At 23.4% G+C, this 12,725-nt stretch overlaps 1 protein-coding gene across 1 annotated transcript; it reads right to left on the minus strand.

Annotated features, from left to right (window-relative positions):
* Nucleotides 1–5,025: 5,025 nt before the first annotated feature.
* Nucleotides 5,026–12,317, minus strand: LOC129607780 (uncharacterized; the record flags this gene model as incomplete). Its single annotated transcript, XM_055518955.1, has 4 exons — nt 5,026–5,364; nt 5,452–5,522; nt 9,430–9,696; nt 11,696–12,317. Coding segments are annotated over 4 exons (1,299 nt in total), but the record flags the coding sequence as incomplete, so codon positions are not given.
* Between the last annotated feature and the right edge of the window lie 408 nt (nt 12,318–12,725).

Here is a 12,725-nt window from a genome sequence, read left to right on the forward strand (position 1 = left end):
TTTATTGAAATTTTCACTTTCGTAATCGAGTAACCAACAACCGACGACCAACCAACATTTTTTTTTCTTTTTTTTTTTTTTTGTTCTCTACACCAATTTGGATTTTTTTCTTCTTCTTTTTATTTCTTTTTTATGATTTTATAAATTTTTCACCACTGACATATCATTATAATTTTCGTCATTAATATGTAAAAAAAAAAAAAATAGAAAGAAAATAAAAAATAATAATAAAAAATATTGTGGAAGAAAATATTTAGTATTGTAATTACTTGCATGTAAGGAGAAAAATATGAAATAAAAACAACAATAATTGAGAAACATTTAAGTTCAATGCCATTTAATAGTAAAATAATATGAAAAAGAGAATATAATAACAAAATGTAAAATAGGTATAAAAGGTATGTAGGTAGGTAGATTGGATTATTGGATAAGATGGTGTAGATTTTTAACCTATAATAATTTTTAAAGTGTTTATTTTAATTAATAAACAATAATATGTGAACATATCTACATATACCAATGTATACTTATTCTACATAATTACAATAATAAATAATTGCAATATTTTGGTAGACAATAATGGTAATTTAATATTAATTATTAAAATAGTAGGTATTTGAAGGAAATTTTATGATTTATATTTTTGAAAAATGGATGAAAGTGAAAATTTTAAATAATTTTTATATTTTTAATTTTGGATTGAAAGTTGTAATCCCTGTGGGTAAGCATTTTTAAGTGGGTATTTTGAGTACCTACCTACTTAGAATATGGAATTAAAATTTTGGTCGAATTTTGGATTTTGGTAGGTACCTACATATCTTTAAAAAAAAATGTTTATTTCTATATTTTTAAGCTTGTTCGGACCTTTGCTTTTGATTTTGTGGAAATTCCCAAAAACATATTTAACATTGCTTTCTGCTGTTTTTTTTTTTCTCTTTTTTGAACAAAAACACTCTACTCTGTACTGTATGCTACTTCTTTTTGCTTCTTTTCATCCAAAAAAAAAAAACAAACAAACAAACAGAAAGGAAAAAAAATATATGGAAAAAAATTTATAAAGGAAAAAAAAAAATTTCTTAAAACCAAACAATCAACCATACATTTATAACAAGGTTGTTGTCGTCGTCGACGTCGTTTTTGTCGTCCACATAGTATATTTCACTTCACTCTCAACTCAACTCACTTTTTTGTTATTCTGATTTTTTTTTCTTTTTTTTTTTTGTGTAACTAAAAATTTTTCTGTATGAAACTTGGATGGAGCCCCCAAAAATCAATTTTCTTTACAAAAAAAAAAAACCAAAAAAAAAAGGCAATGAAAAAATGAAAAATATCATTTATAGAGTATATATATATATATAAATATATATATATATATATATATATATATATATATATATATGAACAATGTATATATATATATATATATATATATATATATATATATATATATATATATTGTATTTTTTATATATTTTGTTATACGCCTATATATATATGTATAAAACTTTACTTTTTTTTTCTTCTTTTTTTTTTCAACAGAGAAGAGACATTCGAACGCACACAGCACAAAAAAAAAGAAAAAAAAATTTTTTTCTTTTTTAAATTCTTTTTTCTTATTGAATTTCAATATATTTTTGAAAAATTTTTATTTTATTTTATTCATTATTATTTATTTTATAAATTTTCACTATTTTTATGAATTTTAATTCAATTTAATTATATTTAAAAAAAAATAATAAATTTCTTGTTGGAAAAGAATTTATTTTTTCATGTTAAATACACTCACGATTCACGAAAATGTCGGGTTTTTTCGAAAATCTATATAAAATGCAGATGCTAAAAAGAGATAAATATATATGTATTTCTTTTTTGGTTCAATTACGAATTTAAAAAATGACATTTCCTTTTCATTTTTGTTATACTATATTTTGATATAGTTTATATTAAGGTTACATTTTCGAAAAATGGTTATTACCAAAAAGAAAACAAGAGTTTTATTTTGTAATACGCACATATTTTATTTTATTTAATATATTATGTATACTCAATTTCGTGAAAAGGGTAAATAAATAAAAGAAAACAAACCTTTGATTTACTTCATATATCAGAAGAACTTGCAATTATGTTAATTTCTCATATTTCATTGTTCAATTATCAGGTAACGACTCAAGCTTAAATGCGAACCTATAGAAGAAAGTAATGTAAAATTTTGTTATGTAGATGCTGGCATCGGTCTGTTGGACAACTTTGTTGTTCCTTGTTTTTGTTAGTCAAAAACAAAAATTTCCACAATTTTAAATTAATGTTAATAGTATTTTAGAGTTAAAAAACACAACATTAGATAATCGAAATCTTGAATATGTCAACACTATACTAATATATACAAATGGGTACTGTTCATGTTTAATTATCAATTTAATATTGCATTAATTTTTGGAAAATGCGTTTTACTAATAATTATGGTATGACATAACAGTCTGTACCATTTCGATAATCCCTTTTTTCTTTTCTATAATTTATTCATTTTGACATTTCGAAAAATATGCATATTATAAAAATTTATTATATTGTTTATTCTTTTACTCCTAGTAAAGAACAACTTTAATAAAAAAAAATGCAGCAGGAAAAAGTAGACTCTAAGATGCAATATTAAAATCGAAAAAAAAAAGAATTATTTAAGGCTAAAAAAAAATTGGCACTCCCTGAATTAAAATTATGATATTTTTATTTTCTATTTAATAAATTAATAAAAAAAAATTTCATAATTTATTATTAAAATATTAAAAATTATTTTAGAAATCATTTGAGAATGTCAAAAATTAGAGAAATCAGAAAAACAAAAAATTTCAACAAAAAAAGTATAATCGTAATTTTGTGTTTTGATAATAATTAATATTTTCGAAAATAAATAATTTATTACAGATACACATGTGGTTCACACATTAAACATATAAATAAAACAAACAAACAATAAATATACAACTACATACACAAAATTTTTTAATGAGCGTTTTTTATACATACGTTTTTTATGTATATATAAATATGATATTGAATATTTATAAGAAACACACATTTATACATTCATATTTCTTTCTATATCAATCAATTTCATATCAAAAAAATCAAAATTGAATATTTTCACTTTTTGTTTATTATTTTTCAAATTATTTATTTAAATTGACACATTGTATAGTGTTGCCATATAATAAGATTTGTTAAAGGTTATTAAACTTTAGTAAAATCATTTTGCTAATGTAGTATGCACATATATACAAAGAATTTAACATTTGATTTAATATATCTAAATTAAATTATAATGAAAAATATGTACGAAAGAAGAATCAGGAGAGTAAAAATTTGTAGTAATTCAATTCTATTTTGTTGTAATACAATTACATACTATTGTATAAGACTTTTTTTAAAATTGAAACTTTTAATTTAATTCGAAATCCGAAGGTTTTCGGAAATTTCTTAAACTGCTTTTCCTCTAAGAATTTTTCCAAATTTAAGAGAAATCTTATTTGAAAAAGAAACACTTTTCTGTCAACGAAGGTTAAATTCTAAGAACATGAGAAAAAATGCATTTAAATAATTAAATAATATAAATTTTTAAAAAGAGAAATAATAAATTTTTGCAAGGAGATTGTGAAGGGTAGAATTTTGATAAATCCAAATGGTGAATGTAAGGTGAAACAATTGTGTGTTTTAATTTTTTTTGTAGTTTAGTAGAAAAATTATTAAAAATCATATACATATGTGCAAAGTTAGATTGAAGTTGAATGGCGATGTAATGTAAATTATTAAATTGAAATTAACTGAAGTTATACCTATTTTAAAATTTAATGGGATCTAAATTGTAAATTTTAGAACAACTTGAATTTATTTTCTTAATAGAATATTTAATTTCATATTGCGAATCTTCATATTGTGAATCGGAATTATGTCAATTTAATGAAAATGTTACTTACTATTTTCACTTATTACTTTTTGATATATTTCAGATTGTGAATTTAAAATATGTAAGATGACATTTTATAGATCAATATGACATTATTTATATCAATAAGGTTGTTTCGATGTCGTCTACTGTTTCAAAATAAATTTAGATTTGAAAATGAAACAAATATAAAATAAAGTTTAGGAAATTGGCCGATAGATGACAATTGAGTACTTCTGTTCAAAGTGGAACCATGAAATAATTTTAGATTTGAATAAAATAATGGGGGAATATGTGATATGGATAGCTATTTAAAAAAAAATTTCGTTATTATATTAGTGACAGAGTATGTATATAAGTATATGAATATGACAAACTAATTTTTATAAAATAAATAAAGTTGAACTATTATGAATTAAAGAAAATTATAGAAAATTTTAGATGTCTTATTTCCAGCGTTAAGTACTGAAGTGAGGTTGTCAAATGAGAACTTATATACATGATACAAAAATTTTAGACTTGTTTTTTCGTTGAATTCGTTTTATTAAATTTCAACTTATTATCAAAATATTATTACGATTGTTAACTATTTTTTCTGATAACATTAAAGCAATGTATTCCAAATTCATTCAATTTTTATATTATTTCACATTTATTCAATGCAACGAATAAATTTATTCTATTTCTAAATTTATTTTATTGTATAAAAACCCTTATAAAGAAACAAAAATTTAAAATTTTTTCTATTTTATTGTAAAAATTTTTGATTATCTTAAAAAAACAAATTTTTTAATTTCAAAATGAAAACAATAATTATTTAATTCTATTTTGGTTTTTTAGCTCTGGAAATTCTTATTTAATTTTTACACTTAATGAATTTCTATTTCTAAAATAAATAAGTTAAATAAATTATAAATAAATTAAATAAAGTACAAAATTATTTTCAATAAATAAATAAATTAACGTTTTTCTTTCTTTTTATGTAATTTTTAAACCCTTATTTTTCAATATTAAATTTTTTTCGTATAAAAAAAATTATTTATGAATTCTATGATTTTTTTTCGTGTGACTTAAACTAGTAATTTTTAATACAACATACTATTTAATACGGCAAAAAATACATCTGTAATACTTTCATATTCATCTTCATTATTTTTTTTCTTTTTACCACTTTTCGTTTTTGTTTTTTTAGATGTTGTCTTTTTAATATTATTATCGATTTGTTTTATTTCATGTCCATTCGAATTTATTGGTATATCTTTAAATTGTGCTATTGATGATGCACCGTCATCATAATCATTTGTATTTGGTACAATTGTTATTTTAGATTTGTTATTATTTTTTGTTTTCTTTTGTTCATCTGATCCAAAAACGTCACTTATAAATCTAAAATCATAATCAGTATCGCCGGTATCATCATCATCCTAAAAAATAAAATTTGGATTAAAAACGTTGGAAAGTTAATAAAGCAATGAGACAAAGATTCTTAAAAGGAAGAATTAAGAAATTACATCATCGTCTTCAGTATCGGTATCTTCATCTTCATAATCATCTCCTGAATCTTCATCTTCTTCATCGCCACCTAAAATAATGGAAATCGATTAGTAATTTAGTATAATAATCTTTGGTTTGTTTTATTTTTTAATTTATAATTTTGTAAATGCATCGACAATTCGGATTTAGTTTGTGAATATTTTGTATAGATAGTCTTCTCGTTGATGTTGTTATTTGTATTAATTTTGATCCTCAAGGTGACAAAATAAGAAATTTTATTAAATGGTCCATTATATTTGCAGTCATTTATTCATATAAGGAGGAGAATACAGAAGTGCAGCATCCTAATAATTTTATAATTGCAAAATTTAAAATGGCTCAATTTTTATTTAAGCAAATTATTATCAACTTATTTGCAATTTAAATAATTTTATGAATTTATAGTCGTCATTTTAAATATCTTTAATTTTTTTTCATTTATGAAACGGTTGCAATTTTTTTTAGTCATTATGTCACTTATATATTTACATACGTATGCAGATTATTTTAAAATCAATTCACAATAATTGCATAAATTTCCTCATACAATTTATTTTTGTATAATTCGATTAATGAATATAAATCGACTTTTTTAGTGTGCATGCTTGTGTGATGTATCTGTGTTTAAGTAAATAAAAAAAAACGTAGTAAATGATATAATCGAATTTTAATTTTGAATAATTGTCGTAAGTTGGAAAATTTTATTGTGACAAAGTAAAACTTAATAATTCATAAAATATTCATGCACCCAAAAAGAGTGCAAAAAAATAACATCCCCGTCATTCATAACACACGCAGTCAGGTGTGCTTTCAATCCGTTTGTTGCATAAATGATTTTTTTTTATAATTTTTGACTGTTTTTATTAAAATTTACTAAAAGGTTACTTTTCATAAAATCGAAATAATTGTTTTTTTTTTTTTAACTTTTGACATTATGTATGTAAGCGTTTTATGTGCATTATTTGCCATACGTATGTGCATATAACAAGGCGCACATATAAATATTTTTGTTGGTATTTTATTTATAGTCATTAATTACGTATATGAGTATTTAAAATACTATTTGAATCAATTTAAATTCAATCCACATAAATATATACGCATATATTATGCATTTATGTAAGTTTAAAATGACATATCGTTTTCAAAATTTATAATTTTTTTTTGACATAAACTGAAATGAAAAGTGTGACCTTTGTTATTTCCGTAAGTTTATTTTCCCGACTACAAACTGTTAAAATATTTGTGCGAAAATCCAATTAACACACTTTTTTTTCCAAAATTTTACTCTCAAAAATTGAAAAACTGAGCGTATGAATTTTAACGCTAAACTGTAATACTGTAATATTAAAATCTTTTTTTGTTATAAATTATATTTCTTATAAAAAATTTAAGAACTATGGCTGGGATTCGTAATCGGTAACCAGTTAAATTAGAGATTGTATTTTTAAATTGCAGCTTGGGTGATAAAAAATGAATATAGTATAATTTTGTATTAATAGCAGCTTTGTATAACAGATTTGATAGATGTGCTTTAACTTCATTGCAAACGGAATGAATTTCTGTATTCGTTAGGGTACGTGTCTTATCTTTTTTTAATCTGCAAATTAGTGAAAATTATATGCTTTTATTTTGTAATAACATTTTTATTTTTTTCATATAAAAAAATAGAGTAGAAAATTCACAGTGCAATATAAATTATTACTTATTAATAACTGTGAATTTTTTTTGCTTGTTATTCTCAGGTTGTAAAAAAATCGTTGTCGCCATTTTAATCGCTATTATCATTATTTTCTTATATGCATATCCAACCATACATAGGAAGGCATGGTGTTGTGCACCAAAAACAAAAACAAAAATCATTTTTGTAATGGACTTTTAAATTCAATTGCGTTATAGGAATTTGGGCGGTTTCCAAAAAAAATTTTATACCAATTTTTTGTTATTAAAAAAAATATAATTAAACTTTTACTTTACACGTGCTATGCATTAAATTATTAAATAAAAAGGGTATATTAAAAGCAATTCATTTACTAATTTTGTAATGAAATTAATGTAATGTAAACTAATATAAATTTTTTTCAGAAAACACCTACTGCCCAACTCTGTAATTAATAATGACATTGCATTGCATTGAAAAATATAAGAATTTTTTGGATCTGCCTCTGATCTGGTAATCAATAAAATTTGCCTTATTAGAAATTATTTTAAAGCCAAAATTTTGTACTAAAATAAAAGAAAAAAAATGTTTGCGGTACTAAATTTAACCACAACATTTGATAACATTTTATTTGGATGTTTAACTTCAAAAAAACATACTGCGTAATTTGAATGATGCAAAATCATGACATGTTTTTGGAAAATTGTAATGTGTGTACATATGCATTTAATTAATATTGTTCTGCATTTGTTTTGCAAAAGATGCGCTTAAATGCATTAACATTTAATTTTTAATTCAAATATTTAATTTTTAGGAAAAACAATGTTTTAATATTGTGAATTGAGTAGAAGGGCATCTTAATTTTGATTTTGGAAACAATGTTAGACAAACAGTCTTGAGTTAAGTATGTGAGTTTAATTTATAATTTTATTACTCTATTTCCAGCTCACAAAATAGCACATACTGCAACCGTAACGCATTCAAACTTTTACATTTTCATTGTTATACCAGGTGTTAATTTATTGCATGTTATTGTTTACATAATTATTAAAATTAAAATAATTTATTAAAATAACATTTTATCATAAAAGGAAAATGAACATACACACTTATAGTTTTTTATACCAAATTTCTTGTTTTGTTTTTTAAAGTGAAATTATAACAAAAAAAAATTAACATGATTTAAACAATATGACAAACTTCGTACATACTTGATTTCAAAACCCTAACGTTAAAATGCAGAACAAAACAAATTTTTATTGGATGACATGTTGTTCAACATTTTTGTTAGTGACCAGCCGAATATGTTAATGAATATGACACGCGATTTTTTTGTCTTTCTTTCTTTTTATTTTAAATGGAGCTTGTATTCTAAAACTGTAAGTTAAGTTTTTATATTGTTTTTGGGCAACAAAAATTTGGTACAAGTTATGTACAACTATACGCTTGGTTGATATTTTTGGTCAAATCAAAAAAATAATAATAAAAGAAAAATTAGAAAAAAGAAACTGAAAAACATACAAAATCAAAATTAATGGCAAGTTTGAATTTTTTGGTGAAAGTTTTACTTTTTTTTTGTCCACTCAATTAAATGGATTTTTATTTGAACGTATCTAATTCTTTTCAAAAAGCAGATTATAATTTTTTATTTCTAGCATTCAAATGAGGTAGGTATGTATGTGCATATATATTGTATGCTATAGAATGGAATTTAATCGAAAATCGAAGTATTGCCAATATAGATTGATAAAATTTTAATCTTAAGTTAAAAGTTTGTTTTGTTATAAACATTGACATTTGAAAAAATAAAATGAAAGTAATTGTGTGCATTTCAATTAACTAGGATTTAAGTTTATTTGATTGGTACTTGAATGAATTATTTGATTCTAGTAGTAGTAATAAGAGGGGGTCAATAAGAATCAACTTTCTTGGAAGAAAGAACCGCGCCAAAGACTCCGTCGACAGGCCCTCTATGCCATCGTAAAAGAAGGACTCCAATATGCGCTTTCGCTTCAATATCGAGATACGGATAGATACAAAGAACATATTCCACGCGATATCCTGACATCCCTGACAGACATTCGTTATAATGACTTCAACTTCTTGGTCATTTTTCTTTAACGGCAGTCTCTCCCCTACCCGAACCAGTGTGCTGAGATCCATCGTCTTCTTCACATTTCTACAAGGCAATGGCGCTTTGGCTACCCTGTACGAGCGAGCTCTCTCCAACAAGACCTCGCCCCTCCTTTATAAAATACTAAAAATCATTTAAAAATTTTAATAATTTTATACTTACCACCGAGTCCAAAAATATCATCATCATCTTCATCATCTTTTTCATTTTCAATTTGTGGTACTGGTTCAGCTTCAGTAACAGTTAAACCTTTATTATTAAAACGAAAACATGATACACGTAATTGTGCTTCTAATTCATCTTCAGCTCTTAATTCTAAACTTAAACATGATTTAAAACCAGATTTTTCTTTAGCTAAACCATATATTCTAGCACAAAACTTTGTAAATCCACCCGGTAAACCAACACAAACTGGTGGTGCTTTTTTACCTATTTATATTATAAATAAAAGATAAATTAATTGAAATGAAATTTAATAACTTATTAAAATTATATTTTGTTAGAAAATTTACTTGTATATTGGGGGCTAATCAAATACTATATTCCAAAGAACTAAATTAAATTGAATTTATATTAAAAATTTTACTTTCAATTTAATTAATGTTTTATCAACTTATAGACAAAGAGAAATGTTACAAAATTATGATTATTGTGAATTTAAAACAAGCATAACATTCTTAATTTATATAGTAATCGAATACATTCACTTAAAAATTTAAACATTAAGTTGGTCTGCATGAAAGGGAAAATATTTGTTTAAAAAATTTTTAAGTATCTTTTAAAAATAATTACCGGAATACAAATGGAGTGTTAAGAACCAAACTATTTCATTTGATTTGAAATTAAATACCAATTTGTAAATTATTTTTACAAATTTTTAAGATATTATTTAGTGTTACTTGCCGTCTATTTCAATTAATTATTAAAAATTTTCAAAGTCATGTAACAATGATTGTTATTTTATTAAAAGAAAAACAGAAAAACGCTTTTGAGGTCGCTTGTAACAAAAAAAAAAACAGTGTACTTTAGTTTCCGTCCTTTTGAACAAAAACAAAAAAATCTACTTCCCTTTTTTGTGTTTTTAATAAAACTACATAATTTGATTGGAATTTCGGAGTAAATGACAACTTCACATAAAAATATTTCTATAAAGATTAAAATTTTGTGAAAGTAAAAATTAACAATAATTTTATATTTTTAACAACACGTTTATTTCGAAATGAAAATTAATTTTCAACTTTCATTCAAAAAATTATGTTAAAAAAAATCACAATTTGCAAAATATCATCATAAAAATGAACAGGCATAAAATAACAATGAAAAATACGTAAACAGTAAATTCTAAGTATTTTTGACAGAAACGAAATTTTCCGAGTGAATATGATAACTACCAAAGTTTATCTTGATTTGAAATTTAATTGTTTTTAAATTCTTAAGTTTTTCGTACATTTTTTTTCTTAACAATAATAAAATTAGGGTAGTTATTTAGATTTGTGAGTAGTGTTTAAATTTACGAATAAAAACGAATTAACCCGAAAGTTAATTATTGAAATAAACTATACGAAAATCCAAAAAAATATCCACTTAAAGTATATGAATGTTTATGTAAGTATGTATTGAATAATGAAAATCATGTAACTGGAAAGATATTGTGGATAATTGTCAAATGATTGAAAAATGGAGAGCAAATATATACCATTTTATAATGATTAAATTTTATAATACATTTTTTTTGTGTTACTGCAATAAAAAGCAAGAATTTCTGATATTTCTTTGATGTTCTATAAAAATGGAATGTTCGATTTTTCAAGTTTCACTGTAACTCTTTTACTGTACTCGTATTTATGTAATCCATATATGTAATAATGAAGATAATTGTATTTCATTTATGTTGTTTCGAAATTGATTAACAATTACTTTGTATACTTTTCGGATTATAACTATAATTCTAATCAATTTCAACAAATTTTATCACAACTAAATATTTCGTCAACTCAACTATAATTATAAAATTGCGTATATGAATGTTAATCTATATTTTATCTTAATCTTATTTATTTCAACTGAATTGCAATTACTTTCATAATTTAACAATTAAACAATTGTCATCGTGTATTTTCTCTTATTTACTTGAACTACTTTAATACTCTTGCATTATTTTCAGTATTTGGCACACGATGATTTCCTAGTAAAAGAGAAATTCTCTATTGTGAATTAACTCAATTACATATATACATTATTTTACATTAATGTGAGCAAATTAATTATTGATTTAATCAAACTAAAAAAAAACTTTAATTTATAATAATTTTATAAATCTTGCTTATATAAAACACTGAATACTTCCATATTTATTGAAATCGCCCCCAATAAATTGTAAAATACAAGAAAATGAAAAAATTATGTGAAAATATAAAATGCTACTAACCATTTATGGTCCTTTGTGCTAATACAATATCACCATATTTAATTTGTACTGACATTCTTTCATTACCTAAATAATGTATTTTTGCACAACCAGGTCCTCTAACCGGTACCAATGGTAATGAAAAATCACGACAACAATTACATAATGTATCCGTACATTTACAAAATTTACTTATTGGATTTGGATCATCAACATTTGTTGGTTGTGATGGTTTTGATGGCGACGACGCTGATGATGATGATGACGATGATGACGAGGATGATGATGATGATGATGTTAATCCTTCAACAGGATCTAATACAGTATTATTAACATTTACTTCATTAAATGGTCTTAAAGTTGTTAAATCTAAACCATCAGCAATATTTTGTACAACACTATTACTATCAACGCTTGGTGCTTGTTGTTGTCCATTTGATGTACTAACTAATTCTGTTACACCAACAGTTGGTGTTAAACTTGGTGCAACTGTATTTTGATGGTGTGCGGATAAATTTGGACTAACATTTGGATCTATTTCATTTGCTGGTAGATTTGCTTGTTTTCTAAGTGGTGGACCACGTCTTCGTGTTGATACTGCCGAGTCAACATATTCAGCACTTAAGTAAAAAAATAAGAGTATAACGGTAAATTTTTTAAATTTTTTTAACATTTTTTTCAATGTTTTTTCTTTTTACTATTTTAGTAATTTTTTTTTTGTTTTATATTCGAATTCTAAAATAAATAGTAAGCGCTCGTAACCGGATATTTTACAAAAAAAAAAGGTTATTTTAATGGATTGCAAAGCGTATTTTAAAGTGTTGTTCAACTTTCAAGAATCCAAACTGAACTGTTTACTTAAAACATTGATGACTTTAACGCTTGTTAAAAAAAACCAAAACAGCATTAAAAAAAAGCGTTTACATTTCTTTTTACTATCATTTTTGTTGAGTTGATTTTCATTTGGTTGATTTTTCTTTTGCTACTTTATGAATTTAACGTTAAGCCGATTGTGTCAGATCTGTTTGAATGGTATAAAAAAAATGAAATA

This window comes from Condylostylus longicornis, unplaced genomic scaffold (genome assembly GCF_029603195.1).
Source record: "Condylostylus longicornis isolate FDR11 unplaced genomic scaffold, ASM2960319v2 ptg000028l, whole genome shotgun sequence".
Taxonomy (NCBI): Eukaryota; Metazoa; Arthropoda; class Insecta; order Diptera; family Dolichopodidae; genus Condylostylus; species Condylostylus longicornis.